General features: G+C 35.9%; 1 protein-coding gene across 2 annotated transcripts in view; it reads right to left on the bottom strand.

Moving 5' to 3' along the window:
* Positions 1-6: 6 nt before the first annotated feature.
* Positions 7-15,885, bottom strand: part of LOC106877345 (sodium-dependent noradrenaline transporter) — a 131,367-nt gene continuing 115,488 nt past the window's right edge. The window contains exons 11-14 of one of the 2 annotated variants that reach the window (XM_014926226.2): positions 14,050-14,198; positions 6,054-6,233; positions 3,221-3,295; positions 7-1,474 (exon numbers count right to left, since the gene is read on the bottom strand). In XM_014926226.2, coding sequence (XP_014781712.1) covers positions 1,451-1,474; positions 3,221-3,295; positions 6,054-6,233; positions 14,050-14,198 — 428 coding nt within the window. In that variant the 3' untranslated portion in view covers positions 7-1,450. Of the gene's footprint in view, positions 1,475-3,220; positions 3,296-6,053; positions 6,234-14,049; positions 14,199-15,885 lie in introns of those variants that run through there. The other variant, XM_052970413.1, reaches the window with a different exon arrangement.

The raw sequence follows: 15,885 nt of genomic DNA on the forward strand, positions 1-15,885 counted from the left end.
TGCTGTGGTGCTCTTATGTTTACTGTATTGAAAGTGTTTTGCGTAGAATGTGTGCAGTACCCAGTAGTGCAATTTTCTGTATGTTATATATATTTGTAAGTCCTGGTGTTTTTGTTATGTATTTGTCTGAATATTTTTTTATTATACCTAAGACACCTACTATGATAGGAATTGTTTCTGTTTTTAGATTCCACATTCGAGTTATCTCTATTTCCAGGTCTTTGTATTTTGAAAGTTTTTCCATTATTATTATTATTATTATTATTATTATTATTATTATTATTATTATTATTATTAAATGATTAAGAAAATAAAAGTCACCATAATGATCATAAGCTATCATAATTATCGTCATCATTGTCGTCGTCATCACCTTCATCTAAATGAAGTCTAAAACTAGGAGGAATATATTAAAGTTGGACAAAAACCTATCATTCTTAATATATTTAGTTTCTAATGATTAACAGGTAGTGGCTACACTTACTGAAGTTTATCTTCAATGTATGATGACTCATTCTTTTCAAGTGTATAACAGAAATATATGTATATGTACATGCATATCCATCCATCTATCCATCTATCCATCTATCCATGAATGCATTTATCCATTTATCTGCCCGTGTGTCCATCCATCCGTCTATCTGTATGTCTAGATATCTATTCATCTCTCTCGCAGTTTGTGAGTATTCATGTGTATGCATTGGAGTGTATGTGCGATATGTGCATAAATGCGTGTATGTGTGTGTATGTATGTGTGTATGTGTGTGTATGTATATGTACGTGTGTATATGTGTGTAGTGTGTGCACATATGATAATCGATTTGGATTTCACGTTGTAGCTCATAACATTTCTAAATCATTTGAAAATCACTGTCACTTTTTTTAATCTCTGTAATATACATACATGCAATTTGGACAATTTTCAATGCCGTTGCATTTATATTCGTTTCTCTCTGTTAATGTTTCTTTTTCTTCATTTACTATTATTAATATATTATTATTATTATTATTATTATTATTATTATTATTATTATTATTATTATTGTTATTATTATTATTATTATTATATTATTATTATTATTATTATTATTATTGAGTGAGAGAGCGGAGTAGTAGTAGCAGTAGTAGTAGTAGTTGTAGTAGTGTCATCGTCGTCGTTGTTGTCCTTGTTTCTCTTTCTCTTCTAGTTAGTTTTTATATGAGTGTGTGGTAGTTTCATTTGAAACTCAACTCCACGTCTGACAGGACGTATCGTTTTGTTTTTCCCTACAGGAGTTCATATAGAAAATTGGTGATATAAGATTGAAAAAAAAAATATAACAAATAAAAACGAATATCTGCAACATATCGAGACATGAAAGTTGTCATCCGATGGTTATCATCGAGAATAAAATGTCTGCAGACCAATGATGTGTCAATTTTTTTTTTTGTTTTGGAACACCGTTTTCTCTCAAAATGCTGTCCAATGACTGGTCTGAAATGATAATGAAAAGAAAAAAAAGTTAAGCGTTATCATAGATTCATAGATTCAATGAAAACGGAAGTAAGGATAGCCCATATTTAGACAGATAGCATAAAAGACATACCCCAATTTCAGCTGTGCATTTCGGGGAAAAAGGTTTTAGTGCATTGAAGCATGTAGTATCGTATCAACCTCAAATATAGGACACGCGATGACATTTTAAGATTTTCTTTTTGGTAAAATATTACATCATATATGTCATCAAATACGGTACTAAATAGATTCCATGTAACTGTATTGATTTTTCTTCTCTTGGCATAAGATCCTATTGTCTTTGGAGGATACTAATATTGTTGACTAAATCGATCTTATATTAATTATAGCAAACACATAATGAAATAGCTACCATCTTCATATTTAAAGATATGTGCATATGGATTAGACTGTCATTTTCAGTTAAATCAACAAGAGAACTGAATAGTACTTACCAACAAAACATTCGTCTGATTTCCAGTGTTGCCACTACCTACTATGGTAAGCTATATCAACATGTGTTATCTGTTTAAAACTACGTGAACTGAAACTTTGAATGCTAAGTATCTTGGCTGTGGAGAGAGTACAATACGAATGACAAAATACCAATCGTTGGTCATTCAGTATGTTGTCTTGTACTTTACTCACTCTTTTGCAACTCTCAATATGTTACTACTATTGTTTCATTAGCCCATCTGCGTTGAACACAAATTGGCCAGGTAAAGATTTATACTAGGATGCTAGAAGGAATAAAATACCGGATTGATAGACGATGAACAAGTAAACTAATTGTAGGAAACGACTAGGATATATTTGTGCGCTTCAACAGAAGCAAAACGAAACAGCTTTTTGTTTCATATGAAATATATATTCCCTACTCATTCATTTTATGATTACATTAATAGTAGTGCCGTATTTTTAGCGCATTTGTAATGATACGGTTAGTTCCGAAATCAGCCTTCTGCGCTTATGAAAAATTCCTCATTCTCGAGTTATTCCGGCCTAAACTGGTTAGCCAGCCCACATTGTGATACACACAGACAGGAAGGTGCATTAGGATACTGAGTGTTCAGTATTTCCTAAGACAACTTATTGCTGGCGATAGCAAGCTTCACTGTCTTGAGCCGTTTCCACTACTCTAAAATAAACAGGTTGTACATCTGTTAAGATTTGTTGAAGAGTCATGAGGTCACTGTATCTCACTAACAACGATTTTTTACGATCGCCTTAAAGTCCTCAGATTGAGTACTCTTTTTATGCTAAAATTAGTAATGATATTTGCTTGAGAAGCTAGTTTACTAAGAACCTTTTTAAAACCACACCTAGTTTGAAGTAAATCTAATTTCCAAAATTTGAGTGGTCCTTTTAATTTTCGAATATACATCTACAGTCAGTAAGAAATCTTTTAAATAATAAATAAAATCCGAATTTAGTGTCACGCCAGACAGATTATTATTAGAAAATTATTGTTTCACTTAACAATCTTAGTCTACAATCAAGAACATGAAAATGTTTCTCATCGTTTAGTTTCAAATATGTAATGATCCAGATTATTTCCAAATAAGTCAGAGACCGGACACCTAATTTCAAGTATTACTATATCCTATAACTAAAATTATTTCTAAGGGTGTTAGTTGGTGTGGAAAAAAAAATAGGGTTTTAATAACAAAATAATTTACATTAATATTTCTCTTTACGTTATGCGAAGTAAAATGTTATATATACCTCAAATCTTTTCACAAATTTAGTCCGTCGAATCTCGCTATGTTCCCACTCAGGTGATATACAGAGGGCGAGTTTCTAAAAATAAAAATTATAATAATGATTAATTCATTGCCACAAAGTCACACATTATTCAGAAGTTTATTAGCTCATTGAATATATCACAATGTTTTCTGTTAACTTATTATATTAGTCATGGAATAACAGTAAAGTCGGATTTGAACTCAGAAAGTACAGGATAAAATTATATATTTTGAGTATATTTAAACCGGTGTTCTATCATTTTGTAAACCCACTATCATAATGGTTGGTTCAGGAAGCGTCCACTTAATTTAATCAACTCAGGTACACGTCAAGAAAACAGGCGAAAAATATGAAGGACAAAGTCGACGCTGGTGAATTTCGAACTCAAAAGGTAAGAACACGAAACTGAATATCGTCACTCTATCCTTTCTGTCATCTAATGCCCTGATAATAATTATCTTATATATAGTCACAATGCTAGAAAATTGAGAAAGGTTAGTCGATTAAACCAACAGTAGTACTTGACTGATACTTTATTTTATCGACTCCAGAAGGATAGAAGACAAAGTTGACATCGGCTCAGAAACTGTGACTAAAACGTACAGAACCGGATGAAATACCACAAGGTATTTCGTTCGGCACTCTAACCACCTTACAAGAATCAACCCGAGTACTAAATTGGCACATTATCATCTCAAAAAGGACGAACAACACCGTCGACCTCAGTAGTGTTTGAATTCGAGGAACTGAAAGTCTAAACGAGTACTTTCAAAGCTTTCAATCAAATGCTCTAACGATTCTGATAATTTGACAGTTTTAATATCCTAATAGTATTGTTAAGCATGTGTCAGCATCATTATGGGAACAGTTACATGTGTACGATAATCAGAGACATATTTGTCCAGGCAGACAAATTAAAACAAGCTCTTTCAGGTCATAGAAGTCAAAACATAAAAAGCCTTTCAAGTCATACAATTTTATATATATATAAAGTCCAAAAATAGCTCCGCAGCACTCAAAATCTATACACGTTTAGTTTAATAGCACAATGCACATAACACACTTCAGGCATAATCTTTTCACGGTAATATGACACAGCAAAACAGAACTTATTCTGTATAACACACTAACCTCCTTCCCTACCTCATCTCCAAAATATCAGAATATTTGGTCGCTGCAAATCTTTCTCGGTGCATTATTAATATCAGTTTATTAATCCCGACATGTTGTAATATAAAATCGACCATAAGATTTATAGGTGAAGTGAAGAGGGATTGAAATAGAATAAACACAACGAAGGCCGTGAAAGTGTGTAGGCTAATGAAGGTTTACCTTGGTAGAAATCAGGATATGCTGTCCTCTGGTGAACAAAACGAAACACTATTTTCTCCATGACATGATTCGAACATCAAATTAGATGTAATATATCCTTTCTCCTATAGACGCAAGGCCTGAAATTTTGGGGGAGAGAACTAGTCGGTTTCATTCAACCCTCGACCTCGGCGCACTTTGAACTGAGAACGTAAAGACGGGAGAAAAGCTGCTAAAACTTTTACCCGGCGTGCTAACGGTTCTGCTAGCTCACCGCCTTAGTTAGATGTGATAAATAAATACTTTTCCAATGATGAATCTTGTAACAAATACCACAGAACATACAGATCAGTTGCATCTCATTAAAAAAGTTAACATTGCAGACAATATGCTTATCAATAAAATAGCATCAACATTAATAACATTCACACATACGCACATACTTTGTAAAACTATATTATATTCGTTTTCATTGGGAGAGGTAGGAGATAGATACAGGATGATATACACCATCTTTGAAACTGAGAAGGTGAAAGAACAAGCCCAAATAGTACGAGACACGGCTGCCCATAAACTGGTCACACTCGAAAGACGAGTGTCACTGTCACTGCATCTACTCTTGACTCGTAACTACTTTCGCGATGCAATATGCGCAGGAAGTCAGGTTCGACGTATCGTTCGATATGAAGCCACCATGGGCATACATGCAGGTCCTTACGCCCTCAAGAAATCACAAAAAAATGTTTGCACAAGACGAGTTTTGTACTATGGTAGATACTGAGAAGAAAGACAGTTCTAATCACAAGTAGGCAGAAAGTCCAGCTGCTACACATGTGCCAATAAAAGTCATTTACATATTTCTGTCCATAGGGTTTGAAAGGAGGAAATCCACAGTAGCAAATCACGGAAGTTGTTGCTCGTAAGGAGGCTTCGGTCGCAACTCTGGAAACTTTGGAGTGAACCGCTTTGTCTTCATTTTCAGGAATCAATCAAGAAATTATCCCTCCTCTCCTCCCCAGTCACAATCGGTTGTTGACGCACAGGTAAGAAGTTTTACCAGTTTCTGAGGGCGATGCGAGTTTTTTTTACCATTCTCAGAGTTTCAGCCAGTGGTGCTGTTGAAACAAGAACATTCGGAGCCTATTGATAATGATGGTACTGTCTGCCTCTCAGTCTGTCTGTCTGTTTCTCTCTCTCTCTCTCTAGTTTTTCTGGAAAACAAACTCTCCACTTGCTCTTACTGTTACACATATAGCATTAACTTTGCTTTCGTACCCCTGATAGAGCAAAGCTCCAGAATCGTTCTGTTTGTCTTAAGCCATTAGGACTTCTATGTCTATACTGAGCTTTCAAGACTACATATATTTTTATTTTGTCATCTCTTCAGTTACTATCACCCATAATGGACTACAATGATGACAATGAGCTCAGTAAAAATTTAATTAAAACAAGTAAAAAAACAAGAAAGAAAAATAGCGTAAGATATAGAAATGAAACTCACCTCTTTAAATGTCCCTTCATATTTGGTCATTTGATAAATTGCCATAGCTGGGATGAATGCCATCGATGCTCCTGCGATTAGCCAACCGATAACATTAGCATGGAGAGGGTAGATGTAATGGTGTTTGGAGCTTATATATTCCAACGGTTCGTAGGTTACCACACTCGATATAACAATGATCTGTTAAAAGATAAAATAATACCTGCATGTATATACACACTCATACAAATACACATATGCACACACAAACGCGCGTCGCGTATTCTTTTGTGCTTGCAGAGCTTGTTTTGCGGGGTTGGCAATGCTTGATGAAGTACTGAAGTTTAAGAAGTGAACATGGAGAGGTTGTAAAGCATAAAAAAGGTTATGTACTTTACAAAGGTATAGAGTAACCCATCAGATTAATGAAATATTGTTTTTAACTGAACATAAAAACAGAGTCGAAGAAGAAGAGATCAAACTGGTTGTTGGCACTCCGTCGCTTACGACGTCGAGGGTTCCAGTTGATCCGATCAACGGAACAGCCTGCTCGTGAAATTAACGTGCAAGTGGCTGAGCACTCCACAGACATGTGTATCCTTAACGTAGTTCTCGGGGATATTCAGCGTGACACAGTGTGACAAGGCTGACCCTTTGAATTACAGGCACAACAGAAACAGGAAGTAAGAGTGAGAGAAAATTGTGGTGAAAGAGTACAGCAGGGTTCACCACCATCCCCTGCCGGAGCCTCGTGGAACTTTAGGTGTTTTCGCTCAATAAACACTCACAACGCCCGGTCTGGGAATCGAAACCGCGATCCTATGACCGCGAGTCCGCTGCCCTAACCACTGGGCCATTGCGCCTCCACAGATCTAACTGGAGAGAAGCAGAAAAGGCAGACCACTGTCAGAAATAGTAGAGAAAAGTCGTCGATGGTTTATACTCCATAGTGAGCGAGGGGCCTAAGTAAGTGCCTTGTATGTATGTATGTATGTATGTATGTATGTATGTATGTATGTATGTATGTATGTATGTATGTATATATGTGTGTATATGTGTGTGTATGTGTATATATGTATTTATGTATGTATGTATACCAGAGTTAGGAGGAATGGAGATACCTTGCAGTATTAATGTCGAGTAAATGATCTCCCTTTATGTCTATGCCCCGTTTGCATTACCGTATTTTACCAGAACGATGAAATAAATAACAAGTTAAAAGTATTGTTATCAAATGCAATTGCCCCACCATGGCAGCAGCACAATGGCTGAAACCAGTAACACAAGAACAGAAGGAAAATAATTCAAGTTAATAGCTTTTAACTATACTAAACATTCGTGAGATAACTTGGAATATTATGAGTTTGGTTTCGTATTTCTTTTGTCAGTTTATGATTTTTTGAGAACGATGAAAATGCCTGTAGATATTTGCTTTATATTAATAAATCTACAAGGTCAAACGATAAATATTAAACACAATAATGCTGATACAAAACTTGTTCGGTTTTTACTTTGTTTTCTTCAGACTGTATAAATATATACTTTATTCCATATATAACGAAACCAGTGTTCTCATGACACGTGACTTGCAAAAATGTGCACATGAATATACAAATATTTTCTTTTCTAATGGATCTGCAAATTTTATGCGACTACGCAAGAATGATCACACAAAGTAACTTTTTAGATTTTATCGTTTATTCGAGTTTTTCAAGTTGTATATATATAGAAACTGTATTATATCAAAAATTAAACCTGCAACAATTATGAAAAAAACCCAAAAAAAACTTAGTGATACTGCAAGTGCATGGAAGCATATGAAATCAGGTATGAATTGAAGCTTAAAATAGTATGACCCGAGGAATATGCAAAGAGAACAGTAACAATAAAATAAATAATATTTAATGTCTCTCAAGGCGGCGAGCTGGCAGAATCATTAGCACGCCGGGCGAAATGTTTAGCCGTATTTCGTCTTCCTTTAAGTTCTGAGTTCAAATTCCACCGTGGTCGACTTTTCTTTTATCCTTTCGGGGTCGATAAATTAAGTACCAGTTGCGTACTGGAGTCGAGCTAATCGACTGGCCCCCTTCCCCAAAATTTCGGGCTTTATACCTAGAGTAGATAAGAATATTTTATGCATGTCCAAACGCTAAATCACGGGAGGACTTCGGGTTGAAGCAGTATTTTAACTTTAGATTAGTCAATAAAGTATTCTGGTAGACCATCCACCGGCTTCATAACAAGAAGATTTCTTCTACAGCTGTCATTAAGAGCTCGTCTGAGGTTCCTTTGTCTGCAAAGGAGAGCATCTTTGTGACGTGGAGAGAATATTTTGCTGTTCTCCTAAATTCAGTCACAATAAAATCTGGTGGATAAGAGATGCATCTAAGGGTAAAGACTAACTCATAGAAGATGAAGTCATAGATGCGATTAAAACATTGAAATAAAGTAAGGCCGCTGGAGAGAATGAAATTCGGCCTGAGAATGTTAAGAACTTTAAATGGTCTCTATGCCAGGTAGCTTGGGCCTCTGGAAATACATAAAAGCAATGACAATCCGCAATGGCAATTCCAGGTTTTAAAAACAGAGATAAGGGAGAATGCTCTAATTAATTACGGAGGGATATCTTTGTTGAGTTCCCTACTCCGCCTCGTAAAGTGGTGTAGGGAAATTGCCGAGTAAGGACGAGAAAGTTGATGACGCTGCATGGGGCGCTACATCCTAAAGCAAACTTAAATAGACTGTATATGAAGAGAAAGAATGGTGACAGAGGACTAATTAGTATAGACCATTGTATAAGGAGTGAAATGAGAACGCTTGCCGAGTATTTGATAAATAGTAATGAAGACCTGCTGAAATATGGTGTGAAAGATGTGGGTGTAAATGCAGATGAAATGATGGGCAAGGAAGAGTTTAACGAAAGAGCTGAGGAGAAGAGAAAAGAAGACCTTGAAATGAGAATGCATGGACAGTTTGAATGTAATACACAGGACGTTAAGAATACAGCATCGTGGGCATGGCTTGAGCGAGGTGATTTGAAGCGTACCACCGAAAGCCTGATCATTGCTGCACCAGACCGGGCTCTCGCTACCAATTCAGTGAAGTATAACTTCTATAAAACCTCTGACACCCAGAAATGCAGACTCTGTGGAAAGAATGTGGAAAATGTGACCCACTTGGTAAATGGATGTGAGAGTCTTGCACGAGAAGAATACAAGAGCCGCCACGATAAAGTATGGGTGTATCTTCATTGGCTCTTATGCTGTAAATACCAATATGAAGTAACAGAGATCTGGTATGAGCATGTACCAAATAAAGTTAAGCAGGAGGATGGAAAAGTAACGATACTCTGGGACTGTAATTTTCAGACGGATCGTGTAATCGAACACCGTCGGCCGGATATTGTCATATTGAATAAGAAAGACAAATACTGTCAGATCATTGATGTAGCCACACCAAATGACATGAATGTTGTGAGTAAAGAGGTTGAAAAAATCACCAAGTACTCCGAATTGAAAGTGGAAATGGCAAGACTGCATGGAATGCGAGAGGGTAATGTAAAAGTGATACCAGTGGTGATCGGAACTTTGGGCTCAATACAGTTGAAACTTCAAAACTTCTTAAGGCAACTGGAAATCCCATGCAAGATTGATATCTTGCAAAAAGCAACCTTATTGGGCACAGCGCACATCTTAAGGAAAATATTATCTGTCTGAAGTCTTTGTTGTGACTTGACAGATGACTAAAGACTCCGGTGCATTTCTACCTACACTGTGTTACGAAGGAATAATAATAATAATAATAATAATAATAATAATAATAATAATAATAATAATAATAACAACAACAACAACAACAATGCGATAAAGGAATGCAAAGAAAAGACCGATTTCTCTGTGTATGAGCAAGCATAGAAATATTAACTAGAATCCAGCTAAAAAGAAGCTTTATATGAAAGTAAAACATACCAGTGCTTAAACATTTAGATATAGCTAAAACACACCCCACTGAGGTACCTCCCACATCCCACGCAATACTTATTTTCACAACTCAATGCAACACATACTCTATACAATCTTCAAACAATAAAGCACAGACGCCTATCGTTATGGTACAATCCGCACCCAGCCAACAATTAATACAACACCTTCTACACAATTGTCATATACTCATAATACAACTTGCACATCGCATACTCTATACATTACACAATCTACACAACGAAACACCAAAATAACTCCTGAAACAGAAAAGCAAACCGTTCGACCATGTACGACAATGTTAAACATATGAAACCCCAATTCTATTCACGAAACTATTGGTATAATAATAATAATAATAATAATAATAATAATAATAATAATAATAATAATAATAATAAGAAGAAGAAGAAGAAGAAGCTTTTCTACTCTAGGCACAAGGCCCCGAAATTTTGGGGGATTAGATCGACTCCAGTATGTAACTGGTACTTAATTTATCAACCCAGAAATGACGAAAGGCAAAGTCGACCTCGGCGGAATTTGAACTCAGAACGTAAAGGCAGACGAAATACCGCTAAGCATTTCGCCTGACGTGCTAACGATTCTGCTAGCTCACCGCCTTCAACAACAACAACAACAACAACAACAACAATAATAATAATAATAATAATAATAATAATAATAATAATAATAATAACAATAACAACAACAACAAACCCAGACCGTAGAGATGTATAATAGTGTATACATAACAAAAACACCAGGACTTACAAATATATATAACATACAGAAAATTGCACTACTGGGTACTGCACACATTCTACGCAAAACACTTTCAATACAGTAAACATAAGAGCACCACAGCAAACCACAGCACATACCCAAGGCGCACAGAGCTGCGCTCGGTAGTGAAGTGAAAGCACGTTATAAAAATAAAACTACTGAACAATAATTTCAAATTTTTGCCATAAAGGTAGCTTGGGGGAGGTGGGGATTAGACTATTACATCGACCCCAGTGTTTAACTGGTACTTATTTTATCGACCCCAGAAGGCTGAAAGGCAAAGTCGACCTCGGCGAAATTTGAACTCAGAACGTAGTGACGGACGAAACGTATATATTTCAGGGGAAATATTCCTGATATGGAAGTAAACATAGATCGCGATAGATTAGCTAACCTAAGAAGACTTTCTCAAAACATGAAACAGAGAAATAGAACACTTAAAAGAAAGAGGAAATAATAAAAAAGAGAAAACGAACGAAGTAAAAACGCAACAAAGACGCAAACAACTATGATTCATACAGTAAAAGCAAAACCAAGGAAAAGTAGGAAGATAAAAAAAAGATTTGATAATATAACATTCTAAATGTGAAAATTATGAAAATGATAATAGTCTGTACATGGAAATAAACAATTAAAATCGATATAATGTATTGTTATGGGCGTAAGAAATACCGCCCCCCACCCCCACACACATACCGAAGGATAAAGCTTATTTATAAAATAGTAGCAACAATAAAAAACCCAGGTCAAACCATAGTAAAAATAATAGCAACAGGCATAAACTAAAACGGACCAAATATTTTGTTGTGTTCGGAGGGTCATTTTGTTAGTATTAAACGTACGCACTAGTTTTATTTCACTTCTCTTTATTATTAATAGTCAAACAGTTTGTCATTTACCCATTTAACTAATCGATTGCTTGGTTTATTACTCGCTCAGTCGAGCAAACAATCAGCCAGGTTCGTCAGTATTCTTTCGAAGGAAAACTGAAGTATAGGGGCATGTTATTGATGAGGTCATGAATGGTGACGAAAGACTGATGAATCTAGTTGATTGACCGAACGAGTAATCATACAATCGATAAGTTAATTGGTTAAATGATTAAAATAAATAATAAATAAACGCACCCTTTTAAAGCCTAGCCAGGCTCATGGGCCCGGTTTCCCATTTCAGTGGCGTATGTGTTCCCCAGCTGGACGGGACGCCAGTCCATCGCAGCGTTACCCATTTTTGCCGGCTGAGTGAACTGGAGCAACGTGAAATGAGGTGTTTTGCTCAAGAACACAACGCGTCGCACGGTCCAGGAATCGAAACCACAATTTTGCGATCATGATGCTGACACCCTAACCACTAAGCCACGCGCCTCCACCAAATGATTAGCTTGTTGAGTAATAATCTTTTCTACTCTAAGCACAAGGCCCGAAATTTTTGGGGAGGGGGCCAGTCGATTAAATCGACTCCAGTACGCAACTGGTACTTAATTTATCGACCCGGAAAGGATGAAAGGCGAAGTCGACCTTAGCGGAATTTGAACTCAGAACATAAAGACAGACGAAATACTGCTAACTAGTTGAATAATAATAACAAAAGAAATGAAACAGAACCAATGCGTCTGTTTATTATTGGCCTAATGACCTTCCTGAGATACAACAAAATCTGTTTCAATACACAAGTTCACATCAAGAACCTTGCAAGCCAAGTACAAAAACAAAGTAAATCAATATATCTAGAAACAACAGTAGCTAGAAAGGCAAGAGGGAATTCCCTGAGATCATCTCATGTGGGAATATAAAATTACATGCAAGTAACGTGGTAAACAAGCATGCAGGAAGAGATGGGAAATAAAAGGAAAAAAAATATCTCAGTCGTTGAAAAGAAAAACAAAAATGGAGAGACAGTTGCTACGGAAATATAAATAGGAAAAAGAATAAAAAAGAAGACGCAGCCGAAAGGAAAGAACACTTGAAACGAAAGATCTTGCTGAACAACAATAAATCTGTCGATATGAAAAGCGACAGCGAATATTCGAACACAACAAACACTTCGACTTCAAAACAATTTCAGGAATAAATAGGTTAAAAATATATCAGTAATCAATGCATCATCAAGAAAAAGTGATGCATAAATATAGAATTTAGAGAAATTTTACGGGAAAAAAATGTTCAAAACAACGAACAGCTGCGCAAGACCGAAACAACTAAAGAATCTCAATTCAGACGCCATTAAAAAACGAACAACTTAGGGCATCTGGAAATGATATAATCCAATACTTCTACTTCATTTGTTTAATAGACATGCTGAAATGATGGTAAACATATTCAACAACGCATTGACGTAAGTAGAAAAACAACTGAATGGCATACAAAGAGAAAACAATCAATTAACAATTAGTGGAAGACAGTAGAAAGAGAGAGTACAGTTTAAATATTGGTTTTGAGTTTTGACACTAGGCCAGCAAGTTTAGGGGAGTTATGTGAGTCGATTACATCGACCACAGTGCTCAACTGGTACTTATTTTATCGACTCTGAAAGGATAAAAGGCGAAGTGGACTCCAGTGGAATTTGAACTCAGAACGTGAAGCCGGACGAAATGCCGCTAGACATTTTTCCCGGCGTGCTAACGATTCTTTTCTACTCCAGGCATAAGGCCCGAAATTTTTGGGGAGAGGGTCAATCGATTAGATCGACGCCAATACGCAACTGGTACTTAATTTATCGACCCCGAAAGGATGAAAGACAAAGTCGACCTCGGCAGAGTTTGAACTCAGAACGTAACAGCATTTCACCCGGCATGCTAACGATTCTTTTCTACTCTAGGCACAAGGCCCGAAATTTTGGGGGACGGGGCCAGTCGATTAGATCGACCTCAGTATGCAACTGGTACTTATTTTATCGACCCTGAAAGGCAAAGTCGACCTCGGCGGAATTTGAATTCAGAACGTAAAGGCAGGCGAAATACCGCTAAGCATTTCGCCCGCGAAGTCGATCTCGGTGTTTCAGAGGTACAGCCCCCTAAAAATCCCCCGCGTATTATATTCAAGGGCGGACTATACTCTAGGATTTACGGTATGCACGACACATATTACATAGATCGCTTTCAATACAATAGAAAAACGCAAAAACACAAAACCTTTTGAAACCATTGCAGATATTCTAGGCAAGCGGAGCTGCTCCTAATTGTGCAAGAAAAACACACTATTAAAATAAGATTCCTGTAAAGAAAGAAACAACAACCCAAAAGGTAATAACAATACCATTAGAAGAACTGGAGTAACGAACTTCCAGCAAATCCTCCAGTAGAAACCGGGACGGAAACCAAGCATCGTTTCGATATCATCACATAGTTGTCTGACACCTGGAAAGGAAGAATAGGAAGAATAATTAATCAATAGAGGACAATAAACTAGTCGATGATAATGGTATGGAGACAGCAATATATATTGTAAATAAAAGAAATCTATGTAAGATCTTTAAGAATGCACTTTTAAAATGCAATAAAACGAACCCGATCTTTGCATTTATACTTTAAATCTTTCTTTCTTTCTCTTTTTTTCTCTTTAAATGCTTAACTGACAAATTTGATGTATATCCTATTTAATCAGTTTCTAGGCATATTTCCAATGAATTGATTATCTTCATGCATTTGTGTGTATACATGTGTATGTGTGTGTGTGTGTTTGTGTGTGTGATATGGAAAGCAATTGTATTCTAGCTTAATTTTTCAAATCAATTTTTCCCCATATCTTCTGGCGAGTTCCTTGTAGTTTATTGGAACAATAAAGTTTCCATAACCATATTTAACAAAATATCTTTAAAGTTGTGCCTTCTTGCTTTTAGACAACATGGACACAGTCTGAATTGAGCCAAAGAGCAAGCCCCTTCATGAGCACTCGACCTGATAGAAATAGTTACCGAATTTCTTTCATTCTGGTTGTGCGCACCTGAGATCACATTCGATAATACACACGGGTGTACATGGCCAGAAAAAAAAGATGGTATAGAGACGGAATTGATATTCGATGAGAACCGTCCTATGGCTAAACAATAAGTACACAAACAACACCGGCTTTAATTCTATCAAAACGTTAGTACTTTAGCTACCCTGTGAGTTTATCCTTATTTAAGGGTTATAAAGTTTTGAAATACCAAAAGAGAGTAATTCCAATCTTTTAACACCGTCACTAGTAGCGACTGGTGATTGTCTATATCTCTTTAACTGAAATCATTAATTTTTGTCTAATAATAAAGATAATCATATGTGTCTATCATGTAAATTACACATAGGAGTACTGCTGCACTCAGCCATAATAAATTCACTTGAACCGACTGGTCTATATAACTACAAATGATGGCCTATACTTGTATATACAGTAATGTTAGAGCGTGGCGTGTGATCTACACTTCAGCGTCAGAGCTACACAACTCTCAGTTATAGTGAAAAAAAAAAATCTTCACTAATATTGAAACAATAATTTGTAGCACAAATTTTAATGTTGCGGTTATTTAATATTTATGTAATTTTTTTATCATATTACTGTTTTCATAAACGCAAACATTGAATGTGGCCTGTCTTGCTTAATATTATCTCGACAGGTAAATGTCTTATTATTATTATTATTATTATTATTATTATTATTATTATTATTATTATAATTATTCAGTAGTTTTATTTTTATAACGTGCTTTCACTTCACTACCGAGTCCAGCTCTGCGTGTCTTGGGTATGTGCTGTGGTTTGCTGTGATGCTCTTATGATTACTGTATTGAAAGTGTTTTGTGTAGGATGTGTGCAGTGCCCAGTAGTGCAATTTTCTGTATGTTATATATACTTGTAAGCCCTGGTGTTTTTGTCATGTATTTGTCTGAATATTTTTTTTATTATACCTAAGGCGCCTACTATGATAGGAATTGTTTCTGTTTTTAGATTCCACATTCGAGTTACCTCTATTTCCAGGTCTTTGTATTTTGAAAGTTTCTCCATTTCTTTTAGAGAAACGTTGTCATCTGCTGGTATTGATACATCAATTAGAAAGATTTTTTTCTTTTATTATTATTATTATTATTATTATTATTATTATTATTATTATTAT

The sequence above is a fragment of the Octopus bimaculoides genome, chromosome 9, assembly GCF_001194135.2.
Source record: "Octopus bimaculoides isolate UCB-OBI-ISO-001 chromosome 9, ASM119413v2, whole genome shotgun sequence".
Classification (NCBI taxonomy): domain Eukaryota; kingdom Metazoa; phylum Mollusca; class Cephalopoda; order Octopoda; family Octopodidae; genus Octopus; species Octopus bimaculoides.